Consider the following 20,147-nt stretch of genomic DNA (forward strand, 5'->3'; position numbering starts at 1 on the left):
AAGCTTCTCTCTACCCCTTCAATTGAAGGGGAATTTGAAGGAAAAGAGTGTCTGAAAAAGTTTAAGGGTAGATCAAAGGGACTTTGGGTTCTGTATTCCTCCACCAGTAGGGCGAGCCGCGTCAGGTTGTGTCGTGGAGGAGAAACACATTTCTTGACATGGGTGTCCTCTGAAGTACAGAAGTTTAAATTTAAATGTAAGCAATGACTTTTTGTTTTAGCATGACTTTTTAAAGTTATAAAACAGATGTTGATATGTACTTTTGAGCACTACCAGCTCGGCACTAACGCAGCTGAACAGCGACTTTTGATAACGTCATCAATTGGGAGTGATGTCCGAATTTGAAGACTATTTTTTTTATTACTTTCCATTTGGAGGGCTAAATGTAGGGGTAGGGAGAAGCCGTAGGGGTAGAGGAAGAATTCGGATTCAGCCTTACAGTGTTGAAATTGAGAACAGTCTACCTGATTATAAGATTGCAGATGTAGTTCAAGGTCTGCACGCCAATGTGAAGTGTCCTTAAGCAAACACTGAACCCCACTTTGCTCCTGGTGGTTGTAGGTGGAGGCCAGTATTTGGCAGCAGTGTATGATTGGGTGAATGGAATTTTGACTGGTAAGTGCTTTGAGCCTTCTTAGAAGGTAGAAAAGCATTACATACTCAACTTACCATTTTTCTGATCCGTTTTCATGATTGAACTATATAAAATAGACATGTACTTGTCTATAACCTTCAATGTACATTACAAAGTAAGTATTTTTGAACATTTAACTCTGTAGTCTATAACAAATCAAACTCAAAATATCAGACAACTGGTCTAGTAAGAGTCTGTCCTTATTTTATGGATGTTGGCATAATCTTTGATCCTGAGGATGTGCATGCATTTTCTTCCATCTGTCCTCAATGAATTTGAAGAAGTTCTAATTCATTGACAAAGTTATCCCCACCAACAAAATGTCAACTTTTTATTGAACTCCTCCAAACTTTTTTGCAGATTCTTCCACGTGTTTGAAGTGTTTTTGTCACTGCCTTGTGTGAAAGACAATGTTGATTCCAATTGGCTACCATGAGACATGACACTGCTCTTGGCCAATAAGAACCACTCATCCCACTGTTAACCCACAAAGTTTACCGTTTATGGCAGGACAACAGTTGGTAGTGTGTTTGATTTGCACAATTTATTAAATCCATTCACAGTTCAACATTCAATAATGTTAACAGTAATTGGTTAGAATACCTCGTTTTTGAATAAATATTATTTCTAACACCATTACTTAACTATTCACCAAAGTCAAGACAAATGACTCACCTGTACAGTAGAGCTGATTTCAGCTGCAAAGCCTCCTGTTACTGGTGCTTCATGACTGACCAGCAATCGTCCAGTTTTTACCACAGACTGGAAAAAAAACAGACCAGAAGAAATGACAGATTTGTTAATATCCAGCCTAATAGTTATTTTGAGACTATGCAAACATTTGATCTAAAATGCATAGTATTTAACAATCAAATTACATCCACCATCAGTACAGCAATGTCTTCACCATTACACTTTATAGCCAACTAAGCTACAAAGCAAAAAAGAAAAAATCATTACTCCAAACAAGAAGGGTTTTAGAAGACAAGGGAATAAAATGTAATAAAATAACATTTTGAAATCACTGAAAATCTAAAATTTCTTCTTATAATCCTTAATTGGAATTAATCAAAGGAACTCTGCGCTCAGCTTCACACCTTAAAATATGCCCCCAATTGATTACATGCTTTCATTATACTAAAGGGAGGAATACAATTCAGTGCCCTTCACTTTATGTAAGGTGATAATTCACAACACAATTCCGCCCTAATCTTTACCAAATAAAACAAACTGTCTAGAGTGTAATCAAATAGGCTACAAGTGACAGATTAAACTGAAGGATTTTCAGTGTAATCCCACAAAATGGGCAACCACTAAATGTTATCGATCATCAACTATGATTATAAAGAAAATCTATTAAAGCAGACTCAACAGAAGGTCTTCCTCTCAAATGTTTAATAGTTTAATTGATTTGTAAACAGATTCATTCCAAATCTATATTATAGACCACAAACTACATGAAGAAAGAAAGGGGAAAGGGTGATATGTAATGTCAACCAGTAGTTTGAAGTGGAGCCACAAGAAACAAGTTTCTTTAGTTTGGTGTTTGTTGCCAGTTTAATAAAAGAAAGTGTAATCAACCCCCTTCCTCTCTGAAATTTGTAAAGCGATTTTGAGTTGTTAGAACACGCCGACTCAGACTGTTTTAGACCTCATAAATGAATGGTTACATGTCAGTCAAATGGCCATGTTACTACTAATAACAAAAAAAATCCTGAAGTTAGATAGAAACACCTCTAGCACATTTATTTTAAATTTTAACTAACTATAAGAAATTAAAAACAGGCCAAATTGTCAGTATATTTGTCTCTGGTGTAAAATAAGTCTATTTTACAGTAAAAGTGCAGGACTTGATGTACTTCTTCTTCAGAAACATTCTCAGAGGGTGTAAAACTTAAAAAAAACAGGAGCTTTCTTTACCAGACATACAGAAAAAAATAGTTTATGGATTTGTAACTCCCAGGTTGAACACAAGTAATTTATTCAATTGTCCCCAAGTTCTTCCATACAATAAAGTATATCTTCCAGATCTTTGATTAAATTTGCATCCTTTATGTTCTCAAAAATGTTTGTTTGTTATTGTAGTAGCTATCATTCTAAAAAATATGTTCAAGGGTTTTATGTTGCCCTTTTTTCTTCTTTCAGACTGCAGCTGGTGATAACAGATGGCTACCTAAATTTTGTTCTGCAAAAAGTTTCTAACTGCTGAAAAAAAAAGTTCTAGCCCACATATGTCAAAGTCAAGGCCCGGGTCCGCCCTGCGAGGTAATTATATCCAGCCCTCCAGATCATTTTATATTATTATTATTATTAACGGCCCGATGTTATCTTTATAATTTTGACAGAATATATTTTATGGAGAGCAAAATCTTTCAGCATATTCATTTTTTTTATATAAAATGAATGAATGAATGAATGAATGAATGAATGAATGAATGAATGAAATGGTTTATTTCAAGCAATCAGGAATAATATATAAAAAAATAACATCACATTGAATGAAATGCAAGGAAAAAAAAGTGAATTTTTCTCTTTCAACATTTACTTTATTTCCAACTTATATAATTTTGACAGAATATATTATTATGGAGAGCTAAACATTGAAAATTAATTCAGGTTTGAGTGGATTTATTCTGGAATAATATCCCTGTCTGTTTTTAATTCATATTTATGTTTTTTTTAAGTTTTTTTATTTTTTATTTAAAAGGTATAAAAAAAATGTTACGTGTTCAATAAATGTTTGGCCTGTTCAGCCCGCAACCTACTGTCTGTTTTGGATTTTGGCCCCCTGTGTGATTGAATTTGACGCCCCAGTTCTAGCCCATCTCATCCGCTAAAGCAGATTTAATTCTATCTATAAGTCTAGTTCTTTGCAGTTTATTGGGGCTGCACAAACATAACATTGAATTCAAGTAATGGAAATTTAAGATATTGACAACAAAGATTAGTATGGGATCTGAGGGAAAATCATAAGTGAATGTGCCAATCTTTGGTTAATAAAAGATGGTTGCTACCATTCAACAAGGGTGCATTTTTTCCTGGTTTTGTTGTTGTGTGCGCACACACATGAAATCATAAGTAACAACAATATGATAACGTGATATGGAGTGTTTTTTTATGCTGGTACACAAGAGACCAACTGAACAATCATGGACATTAGAGGTCTCTCACGCCAAGGCATTTGTATCTGGGTTTTTCTGTAACCTGGCATTACTGGAGAAAGATGCCTCCACCCAACCCGTTATCTACCACAGCATAAAACCAGGACTATATTCTCATCCACAGGCCACCAGTCTAGACCAAAGCTATGTCTGTTCTTTGCTACTTCAGCAAACTTTCATTCCCTTTTCTGCTTATGTTTCTTTTTTTTTATTGCAACTCCTTTTCGTTTTTTTTTTTACCCTAAACATTTTTGACACACCATTACTAATATCAATAATACTGCTGTTGACTGAATTGGTCTGAAATCCAAAATCTCCATTTGAATTTAAAAGAATGTTCTATGGATGACTGCCATGCTGAAGAAAATATATTTTCAATTACTGCACATGCTGGCCCACACACAAAGAGGTCCTACAACACTCACACCATAGGCTGCACCAAGCCTACATAGGTTAGACCCGGCAAGATATCATACTTAACGCCATCCCTCAAAGCCACAAACCAATCCAAACTGTCTCTGTAATGAAAATAGGCATCACATATGGTTTGGTAAATTAGGCCTGACATCCACACACAAACACGAGCTCTGGACAGTGGTATTTAAGGGCTTCATCCTCATGTTAACGTGCACATGTTTACATTGCTGAGGTCACAGCTTTGGCTGTCAAACTAACTCTGCCACTATCACTCACTACAGGCCAAATGAGTCAGCATAGGGTCACTAATGGTAACACGCCTGGGCGCACACTGTAAACACTGTACTGTTGTCACAGTCCATTTAGAAGCATTCATAGATTCCTTAATGCAACAATGGAGTAGTAAAACTAAATATGCTGCTTGGGTCAATTCTGAGGCAAAATACTTACCAAATCAACAGCATATGGGGTGACAGAGTTCATCCAAATTCACTGATTATGTGACACTATCTTCAGGAATGTGGAAGTTAATAACAACACTGGAAGACAATAACAACAGTTGACAATCTGCAAAGCGAAGAGGAATCAAGCGGGGAGTTGAGAGATGGGCGATGTCTCGATGTGACATGTTGCTGTTAGGTTTGCCTCAGAAGGATGACTCACACAGGTCGGATAAATAAACAGAGGAGAAAATCTTTCAGCCTGACTCTGATGCTGAACCCATTCTTCATCTTACACAAACGTGTACACAAAGACTGCTAGCATTTAATTTATACTGCGACTCCAGCAAGGCCCAGATTTCCAGGCCCTCTGTGAAGAGGCACCCATCTCTGACATGTCGGGAATGCATTCTTCAGATGCTTTGAATACAAAGGAACATCACAAAATACAGGGGAGCTCTGCAAAACCTGATACAAACTTTAAGCTGCAACAAAGTTAGAGGTAGTATTGGGTAGAGATGGTAAAAGTGCTTGTTTAAATAGGGTGGTTTCTACTTTTGATAGTGTTCAGATTCCTTCAGCTCGTCTGGTCATGTCTCTTCTAGAATAAAATGTCTTCCACGTTTTTTTTTTTTTACTAAATGGTTTCTTTTTGTCCTTGTCCTAAAGCATCAAAACATAATGTACTCATAAGGTTCTAACCTAAATAAACTTGATTCCTGTGTTATTACATGTCCACTTTAACTTGCTTTTATATAATAAAGTAGGGCTGGGGATCACTGGGTACCTCATGATACGCGATACATGGCTCGCGATATCGATAATATCACAATACTGCAATAATTGGTTTAAAAAATAATCTCTAATAACTTACAATATTTAGAAGAACACATATTTTTAGGGGCATATATTCTGATTTATTTTTTAGCTTGAAAACAATCATAGTAATCAGCTTCTGTCTAATTTTGTGCAACAAATTATAGACACTTTTGTGCAACATTGCTGAATTCAGTAATACTATGTCTTTGACAAGCATTGACCCCAATTAATTGGAATCATCTATAAAATCCTGTGTTAACAATAGTAAACACGAACAGCAGTGCCACTACTTGTTGTAAACAACAGACCAAAAATTCAATAATTCAAGTAGGCACATTGGTGCTTGCGACAGCCAGTCTGGCAACATGCGCCCCCTATCTACCCCTGAAGGAATTTTTTACCAAAGAAATATAGTGTTTTACAGCCTCTTCAAACGAAAATAAAAGATCAATCCTCTGTGAGAACCCATCGAGAATCAATCACCTGGCTAAATTTCGCGATATATAGCAGTATTGATATTTTGGTACACCTCTATAATAAAGTACATTCAAGCCCAAATCTTACCTATATGACCGATGGTTTCATTACCACCTTTAAATGCTACTTCAGGAGACATAAAGACCCGAACAAAATACTGTTTCTGCAACCATCAGCAGACTGTGACAGCTCTCCAAATTCAACCGGTAATTATGGCAGCAGTCTTTAACTTAGATGCATCCGGCTGCTGGTGAGGCTTCCAAGAGACACAGACTTCCACTGCACATGTATGGTTTAATCCCTTCTTTTGTTTCTAAGTCATCAATTCTTTTTATGCCCATGACAGCCACTTGTCATGTCAAACAAAACAAAAACCGCTGACAATGAAACCATGGACAAAGCCAATAGTGTTAATATGGATGGGAAGGCTGTAGAAGCACACTAGAATATGCAAGAAGATGATCGGTTAGCTGCATCCAAGTAAAAGATTATATGGATTTAGCGAGTGAAAGAATGATAATCATCTCGTGAATCTTTTTCAGTATAGGCTCAAGAAGACATGTTGGCAGGGCTTATTTTTTTTATTGCAAAACCTGCATGTGACTGGTCTGTTAACTACTGAAAACTTGCACATATAACTTTACCAAATCAAATCTTTCCTCTACATTTTCAAAAGCAAATGTAAGTAGCTTTTATCATTAGGTTAATCCAGTTTTGACTGTTTAACCTAAAATCACATATAGCTTCTAATTAGTGCTGGGCGATATGTAACATAACGTGAGCAATAGAAAAAGGTATATTATACCATTTCTCTTCTGGTGTTTCTAATGTTTTTATTTGTTTATTTTTTTTGCTGAACTTTGGTGCAAAAGTATGTTTTCCTACTAAGAAAATAGACACCGTTGTGCAAAATGTTTCTCAGTTGTAACAATTCAGTTACATGTACCTTGAAAAAACTAAAGTCAGAAAAAAAATAAGTAATTACATTTTTGTTTTTATTCAGGAGAGCGTTTAGTCGATTTTAGTCCTCGTTTTTCTATGTTGACTTTAGGAGTGGGGTCATATGGATCCCACAAGACAACACGCTGAATTTTTTTGTTTCCTTCAATAATTTTGTATTTTCACTGGTGCCTGTGGCAGACATAAAATCCTGCTGTCCACCTTTGTTCACATTTGTCATTGGACGGATAACACATCAATGTAAGCCTTGCGTCATCCGGACCCCATAAGATACCACAAGGGTCAAATATGTAAAAAAGACACAAGAAAAGAAAAGGAAAAAAAAGAAAAGGTGCAAATTCCACTTTGAAATGACTAATATAATAAATAAATTGTATTTCACAAAACAAGAAGTCAGATTAGTTCCAAAGGCAACCAAAACAGCAAAGCAGCAATCACATAATACAATCGCTTTAGAACAATAAACAAAAGAGAGAAAAGTGCAGGTAAGTAACTTTCAGCTCTCACACACTGAGTTTTGATGGATAGTCGTTAGTTTGGACTTGATCTTAGTAAATCAGAAAGACTATTCCCCGTTTTAGCTGCATTAAACTGAAAAGCTGCTTCAGTGTATTTAGTTTTGACTCCAGGCACCAGCAGAAGGTCCGTCCCTGAGCTTCTTAGAACCCCAGATAATTCTAATGGGACAAAGAATTTAGAAATGTGCTTTGGTGTTGAGCCATCAGACTTGTAAGTTTAGAGTCTGGGCCAAAGATTATTATTTCATTATTATTTCAGTCTTGCCTGTTTAGTTGCAGAAAGTTTTTCTGAATCCACTCCTTGATCTGTAAGATGTAGTGAAAATCTGAGCTTCATCTGGAGTATGTGGTAAGTTACATTATTTCTGTGAATTAGCTGGCCTAAAAGAACCATGTATACAGTGAATTAAAGAGGTCACATGATTAACCCTTAGGGAACCACACATGTCTAAGCTATATGGTCTAAAATACTGCTACCATTTTGAACACAGTACTGCATGTATTCAAGATAGAACTTGAACCACTCAAGGGCAGTATCAGAGAGGTGTCAGTAACTCTAATCTATGTAGAAGGACCACATGGTCAACTATATCAATAGCAGCGCTCAGATCCAAACAAACTAAATAAAATCAACTCACGGCTCAAAATCCCCTTCAGATGAACTAGTTTAAGAAAAAAACAAGCTAAAAAAGCAGTTGAGGGAAATCAACAAAACAAGAATTGTACTGAAAAGAACTCCACTCTTTTTGCGCCCCAGCTTTCTTAGTGGTTGGAGTGTACATTTGTGAATTTTAATTTCTTGGTCCTTTGAATTATTTAACTGTAACTTTGTTACTGTTGCTTTTACATAACATTTTCCTATTGTGGGATAAATAAAGTCTCCTTTATCTTTTCCTATCTAGAGAAAGGTCAGTGTTTTCAACACAAGGCCCTTCTATCAACTTTAAATCCTTGTAATTTTGTGGAATCACCCCACAAAACATTTGGCATCTGTTGGACTTAGTTGTCATGTTCATTTCATGCACTAATTACAGAGCAACTTAAGAACATTTATCGGATTTACAAATTAAGTCCACTACTTTGACAACTAGCCAAGACCTCAATTGAATGTCAATACACATTTTTACATCTGAATATCACAGTAGGTCATTGGAGGTCATATGGATATCTAAAATAAGTGTAGGGAATTAGCATGGCTGTATTTATTTATTTTTTTTCATTTTTTACATTTGTTTAACTTTACTAGTTAGCCCCAACCTTGTAGCTCTGTATTACCAATACTTGAAGCTGAAGCAACTTCCACCCAGCAAAAGCAGGGTACACACCTTGGACAGGTTTATCACAAGACCACACAACCTAGGGACAATTATGAACAATCTATCAACATCTGTAGCATGTTTTTTGACTGTGGGAGGAAACCAGAATGCCCAGAGAAAACCCCCACATGCACGAGGAGAACGTGCAAGCTCCACACAGACGGGACCCAGCCGAGATTTGAACCTTTCTAAACCAGGGCCATCTCACTGTGAGGGAAGTGTGCCCACTACTGAACCACTGTGCAGTTCTACTCGGCCATTCATTTATGCTATTCAAGTCGGACAGATTTTCTCGTCAATACTAGACATTTAGTAGGTGTCAGGAAAAGAGGAAAGATCATTCATCCCTCAAAATCCTACCTTATTTAGTTTGGTGTAAAAAAAAAACTTTGTCTTCAGCACTTTAAAGGGAAGGGGGTTACAAAAACTGATGTAAAATTTAATAAACTGTTAAGTTCAATGTTTTTGATAATAGTTCAAGGCATACCTCCCAACACAAATGGACTTGGACTAGGGTAAATAAGGTTCTATATATTGTAAAATTTTGCCAAAACATATTATAAGGGCCAAAGCTCCTACCTAAAATTTTAACACAAAAGTTCCAGATGTGCTCATCCACAGCAACATGTTCTAGATCAGGGGTGTCCAAAGTCAGTCCTCAAGGGCCGGTGTTAAAGTTAAAGTTAAAGTCCCACTATTTGTCACGCACCTAAGTGTGTGAAATTAGTTCTCCGCATTTGACCCATCCCCTGGGGGAGCGGTGAGCTGCAGACACAGCCGCGCTCGGGAACCATTCGGTGGTTTAACCCCCCAGTCCAACTCCTTAATGCTGAGTGTCAAGCAGGGAGGCACTGGGTCCCATTTTTAAAGTCTTTGGTATGACTCGGCCGGGATTTGAACCCATGACCTTCCAATCTCAGGGGTACACTTTAACACAAGGCCACTGTTTTCCAAGCCAAAAACAAAAATACCACAGAAATAATGTACACACCTGATCCAGGTAATCAGCAATAGATTTCTGGAAAACCAGCAGGAGCCCGGTCCTCGAGGACTGACTTTGGACACTCCTGAACTAGATGAAATCATTTATTATTGGTTAGGCCAGACAATTCCTTCCAGTTTCTTTTGCACCGCTGTCTCTCATCTTTCTGTCTATTTGTATACTGTGTTAAAAGACACCAATTACAGTAGTGCTTCAGGCCTTAATACCACACATCTATTGTCACTTCTGTATGTTCATTAGTGCTCTGTTAATCATGTTTCTCCACAATTATCAAATGAAGAAATGTCTTTTTATTTTGCACTTTCTCAATATCCTTGACATGCGTTCTGGTTTGGTACAGATTCCAGGTTTTGAAAGAAGGACTAAAAATGAAAATACGTTTCTTTCTCCTGTGTAATAAATAATTTCTGTGGTAACACATCAAAAAATTGTGTCAAAAAACATTAAAGGCATAAAATCAAATAAAAATTGTACAAATACCTTGGAAATGCCTAAACTTAAAAATTAGTTGAAGCTAGAGGAAAAAAAGGAGAAATTAACTGTCAAAAGGAAAGAAATAAAATATATCTATGGCTTGTACAGACATACGGGACCTGCTGCTTCAGCTTTTCACTTCAACAATATTTTTGTAAAAGCAGCTTGCGTTCAGCAAAAGAAAGGCTACAACTTTAGAAAGCAAAAAGTATTAAAAGGAAAGATGTCAAATATGTAGAGGAAGCTGTGGTTTAAAAGTTGGGCTGGGTTGATAAAATTGATTAATCAGTTTGAATTGATTTAGGTTTACCAGATCGATTCATAAAAATATAGATTGATTTAGCGCATAAAGCTAAAGTCTGCTAGCTTGATGCTAACCTTTAATGAAATTTCCCATAGGACGGCTATCGGTTGGTTGACCTAAACATACATTACTGACTAAATTAACATCTTTATAAACTCACAGGTATGAATTTTCCAAACTCTTTGAAGGAAATATTTTTTAAAGTAATCATTTGTGGTCTAAAACACAGCTTTAGCTCATACGTTCTTCTTCTGGAGTAAAGTGTATTGCTATAGCACAATCGCCACCTAGTGGCCAAACTGAAACACCCTCCAGAAGAAACAGAACAATGTTTAGAATGTTAATGATGTGAATATTTTTGTTAGAGCTTCTCCTTTTGAGAATGTAACATTGTATCTCCTTATTTCACTAATACATTTTACAGTATGTGAAGTATATCAGATTAATTTCTGATACACTTTTCCTGAATTCCCCTGAGGACTTCCAAAGGGATTAATAAAGTATTTTCTATTCTATTCTAATATAAATATATCAAAAACATATAATAGATTGCTAATATATTTCTAAACAAATGTGAATAAAATTTGTAAACTCAAAATTGAATTGAATTAAGTGGATCGAAAGAATCGAAAAAAATCTGAATTGAATTGATCCAGGCTCTGGTGAACCCAATCGAATTGTTTCTGGAAAATATTATCGATACCCAGCCCCTATTTAAAAAGCTTCTAGTAACTGGAAGGATCATTTTTTTTATTGCTGGCCTAAAAAAAACTCTCAATGCTTAAACATTTTGGAGCGTTACACCCAAAAGGGGGTTTTACAAAATCAAAATCTAGAACTCACAACCATCAGCACAACTGAAAATTGCAAATATAAAGAAGTTTCTGTTTTTTCTTGAGTACTACCTGTGATCTTAAGAATTGGTTGTTCTTCATTCCTCTGATTTATCTGTAAATGAAACAGTACTGCATATGAAGCAGTCATAACATGCTTTCATTTTTCATTTTATTAAAAAAAACTTGCAGAAACTGCGATGATAAAAAAGAAAACATTCTGTGCTCACACAGAATATTTCCACAAACATCAATAGATGAGTTAATACATGGTGACTTGTGCCATGTAGTTAATCAAAACACGACAGTAACAGAATGTTTTGTTCAGTGAGGCATAGTGCCGCCACCAAGGCCTTGTTCTTGCCACTGGATGCACTTGGCTTTTCTGCTTCTACCCACCCTGTAATTGCACGGCCTCTGAAGGATCCACATCATATGCCGCATGTGTTCACCAAGACAAATGAGTCTGGGGCCTTGAGAAAGGGAGCAGAGGGGAAACTGCACAGTGAACTGTGCTGGGAGGGAAAACAAATACTTGCTTCAACTTTTCTGTGCCACACAGTCACTATCTCTTTCATGACAGAAACAGGGCCAGTAAGATGCATAGAGAAAGAAAAGGAAGACACAAACAAAATGGCTTTAGCACCTGGGAAAGAGTAAAACTATCCCTTAGTGGAGCTAAAAGAAATAAGATAGACATATTCCACAAAGATCACGTTTAAACCAATTCAACTAAATTACTCCCTACAGCACACCCAGGCCCACTCACACACCGCCTGTAGGAAACTATACCACTCCACAGGCTGGGTATCAATTTAACTTTGTGCATTCAACTTGATGGCAGCTCTTTGTGAAGATCCCGCAGGCTATAAGAGAAAATTGTAAGGCAGTAAAAATCAATAAACAATTTTTATAGGCCCTATAAAAATCACATGTAAGATAACACAGCAATGGTTTTTGTGGAATAAACGTCTAAACTATATGTCTTGAAGGGGTGATTTAGAGAAGCATATGTGTATAAATATAGAGCTTTTGAAGTAAATTGACAAAATATTTGACAGAGGGAAAAAAAATTGGTCAGCAGGCACTCTCAGCACAGCAACATTTAACTATGAATACCTGGTTAGGTTACAAAACTTTTTTTTTTTCATTTTATTGTATTTCTTAGATAGTATTTATTTCCTGATTCAACTGGTTTGGCAGTAAAAAGAAGAATCACAGTGCCTGTTTGATTGTCTCACTAGAAAAATAAACCAAAAAAACATTTCTAAACAGTTTTTATAGAGGGTGGATGTCCTAAATATCTGGCCTCGTGAGTTTAGGCCTGATGTGTTTTCCATTCGGCCTCATTATTAGTCTTTAAGCTGAATCACAATCTGTGCAAGCTTTCAGCCAAGGCCTTTTCCTGAAGTGTTTTCTCCAGTGGAATTCTATGATGAGCAACACCATCTCTGATCTAATGTGCTTTAGTGTTTGGCATACTGCAACTGAAAAAGCCACGGCTTTTATTATTACATTATCAAAATCTATCTAATATCTAGCCAACAGTGACTGCCCAGCAGTAATGGATTTGGAAAAAATAATAACAGTATTTTTTTCCCCAAAATTTTAACACTCTGATAATAAATCCCTGTTTTAGACATCATTTTGTGTGACTGGTCAATGGAAATGACCAATGCAGCTTAGTGAGTCATGAAGACTACACAGTCAAAGCAAGCATGACTAAAATTCACAATTTGCCTTTAGAACAGACATAATTATTTTCAATTCTGCTTTAAGTGAATTAGCCAGATTTATAGACCACATTTCCCCAATGAGTGAGACTCTGAAGAATTTGAGAAATCTGATGTGGAGTATGTGATCTGCTACTGCTGGCAAGAGTGAGAATGGAAAAGTGGTCAGGAGACTCCCAAATCGGGACACTTGAGATGGCAAGTGGGAGATGTGAGTACACCTTTAAAATATTTACAAGGTAACCTCAAAAATGATCAATGACCGGAACTTTTTTTGAAAAAGAAGAAATATTAACACACATCCAAAAACTGTGAGTCGCGTCTAGGACGTAATTTCCTTTTTGTTACATTACAGAACACTTTCCCCGATGAAAGAATAAGCAGCTGAACCCATCGTGAATGAGTCATTTTCCACAAATATAATCACCAAAACCCAGCTGAAGTGTGACACATGAAGCTGTAATGGCACACACAAAACAAATGACCCCAATTCCCCCCACTCCGCAGTGCTGCTGGATAGATCCTTAGAGCTAACACTGTAATTTACAGACTTGGTCTGCACTGCAGTAACAGCAGAATGGAGCCCAAACTTTTAGCCACTGTGTCAGTTTCATTACCTTTAACTTTGTTTCCTTTGTGCATTCTCTTTTAACAACAGTCTGAAAATAATAGGAGTGCTGCTGTGGGCCACGAGGGGATACTGACCAATACCTGATTGCACAGAATAGCACAACATAAGTCTGTTAGTTTGATCATCTCCAGCAGAAGAGCAACTCCATCTCTGGCAGGGCTCCAGTAAACAGAGTCAGATGAGGTCAGTCTCTATTCCTGCAATAGAACGGGGGGTCCAATTTGAGTACCAAAACAGAAGTTAAAACAACTGTTTTCAAAAGAGTTAAATTTATGTCAGTAGTGCTTGAACAAGCATACCAGAGTCCAGAAAACCATTTTTGCCATGGGATGGATAACACCTCAATGCAAGGCTTGGGTCATCTGGACAAACTCTCTTGTAAAACTGAATGTTTGACAAACCCAAATATCTATTAATAAATGCAAATAATCTTCAAACTCTAATGGGATCCAAAAGTCCATTTAAAATTAGTATTTGATAAGTATATCTATACAGTGTCATCTAACCCACAACTCTACAACTACAATAGGAACTGCCAGTAGTTGCATTTTTCTTACTTAAAATCTACATGAAACATTTATACGGTCAAAGTTTGTTACTGCTTTGTGCTTATTTTTTAAATAAACAAAAAATGTAACAAACAAGTGCTTTAATTATTTTAAAAATTCAGACATTTAAAAAGTTTTTTTCTTCTTTGTTTATGGTTGTTGTTTTCCAAGATCTTTGATAGAAGAAGATTGTCACATGAGTTCCTACTCAAACACAGAGGGACCATGAGGAACGTTTTTAGGTTATAGGTTAAGTTTAGTGATTAGATGGTCCTTTCTCGTATCATGAAAAATTTATAAAACAAGAGCCAAGGTAAAAGCGATAAAAACAAATTCCCTTTAAACCTGCTTTTTCCTATCTGAATTAACATGGTAATTGGCGTATACTTGTTTAGTGCTTTACCACCTTCCTTGAAGGCACTTTACAGCCACAATCCCATTCACCCTTGCACGCACACATTCACACAGTGATGGCAGTTCTGTTGTCTAACACTGGTGCCAACCTAAAACCACCAATGTAGGAGTCAGTGTCTTGCCCAAGGACACTTTGACAGACAAGGCGAGAACCAAACCAAAGGTCGACAGCTCTACCTCAGCACCACAGCGGCAGCACACCGCATACAGCTGAAACATGAATAGAAAAGGATGTTTGATCTCATTAAAGAACCAAGACAAAGATAACAATGTTTGTTTTGACGGTTGGTGAGATTTTGATAGATTTCATTCTAACACAAACACAGATAGAGATACCATAGCATTGACAATCACTGATTAAAAAAAGAAGACACATAGCTTTCATCTGTGAACCCTAATATGTCACTTTTGGACTTAATTATTCATGCAACAAACAACAGACAAACAAAATCGTTGGCAGCAGCAGAAAATGTCTGTAAGGAAAAAATGGGATGAAACGTTGATGCTAAAACACCCGTGTGTTGGCTGGACTTAGTCAAGATGTTTCTTTGTTCTTGTTTGAATCTTCAATGAAGTGTGAATGAAGATTCTTCTCAGAATCATTTGGATGGACAATATCTCCCTTTTTTCTTTTTTGGCCCCTAGCAGCCTATTGTCAAAGGGAGTTTTTGTGCAGTACAATCTCTCTTTCTTGGCAGGCATATGTATTAAATTATTAGTTGAAGAACTGAGTTTTTCTTTAATCAGGGTTTTTGTAAGCTTTAGAGCAAAGCTGTCTCCCTGTTGTGCAATGTGTTTTCATGATTATGCTCTATTGTGTTTTATTTGCTGACAAGTAGTTTTCATTTTCTCCTAAAAGAGTTTTACTCATAAAAACTCTAAATGGAACATTGAGTCGTAATTTGACATTTATGCTCCTTTATGGTTTCCCAGTTTAATGTTTGCATGAATGATATACTGTACATTGAAATGATATACAATGGAACCAATTTTCCCTTTAAACCAGCTGTTAGAAGCAGTTTTTCCGCACCTCATCATCTGATGGCCACCTGCTGCTGGTCATGAGTTACAACTCAATACGTTCACTGGATACATCAACATCTCATTTATCAAAATGGAATAAAACCAATGCTTGGTTCTCATATAAAGGATCTAAAATGATACATCCATAAAATGCAAAGAGTCTGGAAAGTTATAAGTGAGTCTAGAAAGTTATAAGTGCTTTAACAACAGAGAACAGTTTCTCCTTACTTCAGATTTAACATAAAATATAAATGTTTAGGAGGTGGGTTTCTGCTAGACGTGAAACGTTTCTAAGCGGTAATTTCTTTTGTTTATTGCGAGGCATACATTCCATAAGTAATGCAGGGTACGTGAAATCTGCAAAGTAGGATTACAGTAGGATTGTAAGCCAGTAATGTCCCTCATGAAGACTTCATGCACTTTTCTCAGACAGACGTGAACATTTTTACTCTTTTCTCTCTTGCTTAAACTCTCAAAGTTCAAACCTTGATAGAAAAACGAGTCCAGTATTAATAGACAAAGAGAAAATAATCTGCTCCCGATTGAAGACTTTATGCAACGCTGGCAAACTGAACAAATTTAGCAAAGGAGACACAGAATGTAAGAGATTAATTAACAAGTCGTACAGCCAAGCAGGATGCAGAGCAAAAGTGTGCTGTAGAAAGAGAGAAGAAAATGCATGCAAAATTGTAAAGTGAAAAAATCAGTGAGACTGTGAAAGGTGGACTGCAATATAGCGAGGGACCTCCGTATATTCAGAAGCGATGGGAAACAACAATAAGCATGTTTCAGAGGCTCAGGATCATCAATATTTGATAACACAGACAGAAAACAGCTGTAAACTGTCAATGTGTTCTTCAAAGTTTAGATGGAAGAAAAATACAGTAAAAGAAGTGTTAATTTAGGACTTCAAGGTGGGTAGGAAGGAAATTCTACCACTCACAGTAGACCAAAAAACTATTTGGCAATCACAAATTATGCAAAAATGCCCCACTTAAATAGATGAGTTTGGTCTGTAATGGTTACCATAGATACACTTCTGCTGTGAGGGACTATGTAAAAAGAAAAATCCAGGAAATTACATTTTTGGATTTTTAAATCATTTATTTGTATAATAATGCAGACAATAAGTATTTGGTAAATAACTAGAGTTCACCTCAACGCTTTTGTAGTGTGACCCAGGTTGTTAATGACAGAACGCAAACGTGCACTGCAGGATTTAAAGACCCCCTCCAATGAAAATCTTGTTTTGTTTTTTTGAGTTTTTAATATGTATGTGATGCATTTTTCTTATGAAAGAGAACAAATGTAGTAAGAATTCATTTTGTTTTCGCATTTCCTTTGACAGCTCTTTGGGTTTGGTGGAGAGGTTGATGATCCAAAACCGTATTATTGTTGTCATTGATTTGAAAAAAAATTACCAGTTTTAATAGGATATATTTCATAACAGATTCAAACTAAAGAGCTTCTCAAAATTTAAACAAGAAAAAACAAAACATCTGGATTATTTTTTAAATCATTATTCAGCAGGCTTCCTTCATAATTTATGAATGTATAGATGTTGCTCCAAGTCTTATTTTGTTTAATTACAAAGTGACGGAGAATAAACTCCAGAAGCTGAAACCTTTTTTTGGCTGGAACTAATATAAGACTATCTTTACCGCCTATTTTAAGAGCCTCCTTCAGATCACAAAAGTCTCGCCATAAAGGCTGTTTAAGGAAATTCATGCGACTATAGTCCACAGCTGTCTAGCAGGAAAAAGCCCCATGAACTTGGTGTTCAAATAAAAACACAGTGACTTCCTGTCCTGAGTACATTTGCTTTCATGTTATTTTTTCTAACCGAGTGAATAACAAACACAGTGGAGTGCCGTGTGTCCTGCCTGGCTGCCGTCTGCTTCCTCGCGTCGTGTTTACCTGCTGTCTCTGACTCAAGGTGCACTTTACAGCTTTCAGCAATAAGACTGAGTGAGAGCCATAATAACGAGAGTCTAATCTGCACAACATACAGAACACACATTAGACTTGCATCACTTCCAAGAAGCAGAACACATGCTGATGCACGTTACTTATTAATAAGCCTTCTCTGCACCTCCTAAACCTCCATTAACCATCAAGGAAGTTCTGTCTTTGCTTGAGGTTGATATAATGCCATACTAATTTCTAAAACTGAAGACGCTGGAGCGGTGGGCGCTGTCCTTGAGTGACTCCTCATGCATGTGTTGTTTAAGGTCGAGCAGGTTCAGCCAAACTGCTTGCATCACATTGAGGGCTCGCATCCAGACAGAGCTGCTGTCACTGATAATTCAGCAGAGGTGCAAGCCAAGATACATCTCCTTAGGGAGAAACGTTTGCACACGTTCACGAAAAAGCGTTGGAGAAATCTGTCACCAGACCTGATGAATTTGGAAAGACTAACACTGGCCCCTCTGCTCTCTGATGTGCAGTGTTTGCAGACCACATGTACGTAGACACACTGTTCTGCATGGATACTCTCCAGAAATTATGCAGGCTTGATGTCTCCGGCATCACTGCCCTTTTCTTTTTGTTCTTCTCCAGTGAAGAAAAAGCGTATTAAGAAATTGGAAAAAAAATCTGATTTCCTTCAATATCTCAAAGTAATATAGACTGTATATTAAAATGCCCAAAAAAATAAATAAAATGGTAAATGTTTAAGTCCCATTCACCCTCCACACCAATCTATGATCACCAGGAGCAGGGACACTTCAACACACGGCAGATAAGGCAGAAACTAAACCCACTCTACCTCCGGACCACGGCTGGCCAAATTTAGATTAAGAAAAAAAAAGTTTTTTTAATTAAGCAGTAAAAAGCTTGTTATTAGAATATATTAAAATACAGTTAATTCTGTATGAATTAAATAGCACTTTAGGGACTTTAGAGAACTTGCAAACTGCTGGACAAGCATTAAAATACTAAGAGGGTGACTCTCTGGCTGCTGACATCACTGAACAGCTCCAGTAGCAATGAGTGATAATGTAATGAAACAAGCAGAAAAGTGGCTGACTGATATGTAGGTTCAAAGAGCGTCTCAAGGTTAGGTAAACTGTTTTCTTCACTCTAGACTTCAGCTTTGACAGACTCTTGGCCTCAGACATCCTGCTGTGAAATATGACCTCATTTTGTTATGTTGTTATTAATTAAATTACATTTATGAATCTGTCAATCAAAAAAGGAGAGATGCAGTAAACAAAGTTTTTTCTCATCTGCAACATGTATTTTTTTTAGCTTTTTATGAAGAACAAGATAAAAGAACAGATTCCCCACTAAACATAACACTTCACCTCAGTTAACTGATGGAAAACATACTGTTAAAATAGACTGTCTATGACTAAACAAATTGGTCATATAGGAAAAAGTAGCATCTACTCAAGCACATGTTCTGCACATCAGGACTTGTTGTGGTGCTGTGGAAAGAGCCATCTCCAGTTATAGTTAATGAAGTGTTGACTGTACTCAGGCTGACCCAGGCAAGACATCCCAATTCTCCACCGGCCAGATTTAGAGTCTGGAAATCCTTAAAAAGTGGCTAAATTGCCAACAACCGACTAACAGAATAATGAGAGTTAAGAAAAGAAAGGTTCTTCTTTAAACTGGCCAAGATTAGCAAATGTGTTTTCATGTAAGAATGCATGGAAATGATGGCGAAAGTCCCATGTCAATAACTACAAAAGTCATTAAATAGTGGAGAATAAAACTGTCTCCTCAGGAAAAAATGACAAAGCTCATATGCAACATTTTCATCTTTACACAAATCCACATGTGCTTTGACCAAGCATGACAGGAAGACTTTCCACATCATCTGAGCCAGAGGTAAACCAGCTATTTCTCTTACTCCCTTATGACTACTACATTCACTGGCCCGCTCCAGACAGCAGGGCGAGATAAAAGCATTTACTTTGTCTTTGCCTTGACTGCAATATTTGCCCAAGATCTCATTTATCAACGAAAGGGTGGATTATATTTAGAATGAAGTAGAACTGATGGCCACCAGAATGGGTCTGGCAGGCCGACAGGAACAAAAAGATTCTATTCTCCATCATAGAACTCCCTTAATAATAATTCATTCAAAGAAATAAATCATTTTTTTATTCATTTTATATCAGAAGCAACACACCGGTATCTAAATGGAGAATGTAAAAATGTGAACGCAACCCTAGCTGAATGATAAAAGTGTGACTCACAAAACATGAAAATTTTAATTGGCTGCCAGCGGCTGAATGTGTCTGCACACTATCTCGCTGTCTGCATAGTCTCTGAACCTGACGGCTACTTAATAAGCTGTGCAAAAGGCCAGCTTTAAAGAGCCACGGGGATGCTGGACAAGCTAAGGTGTACTATTGTTTGAATTAAGAAGTTGGCACATGAGCTATGCTACTCCAGCACTGAAGCCCTAAGCAAAAAAACAGATGGAAACATCT

The 20,147-nt window shown here is 36.8% G+C and overlaps 1 protein-coding gene across 1 annotated transcript in view; it reads right to left on the bottom strand.

Moving 5' to 3' along the window:
• The window catches only part of bckdhb (branched chain keto acid dehydrogenase E1 subunit beta), a 62,822-nt gene that overhangs the window by 13,404 nt on the left and 29,271 nt on the right, over window positions 1-20,147 (bottom strand). The window contains exon 9 of the mRNA XM_024268153.2: window positions 1,310-1,396. Coding sequence (XP_024123921.1) covers window positions 1,310-1,396 — 87 coding nt within the window. The remainder of the gene's footprint in view (window positions 1-1,309; window positions 1,397-20,147) is intronic.

This window comes from Oryzias melastigma, linkage group LG16 (assembly GCF_002922805.2).
Source record: "Oryzias melastigma strain HK-1 linkage group LG16, ASM292280v2, whole genome shotgun sequence".
In the NCBI taxonomy this organism is placed as follows: Eukaryota; Metazoa; Chordata; class Actinopteri; order Beloniformes; family Adrianichthyidae; genus Oryzias; species Oryzias melastigma.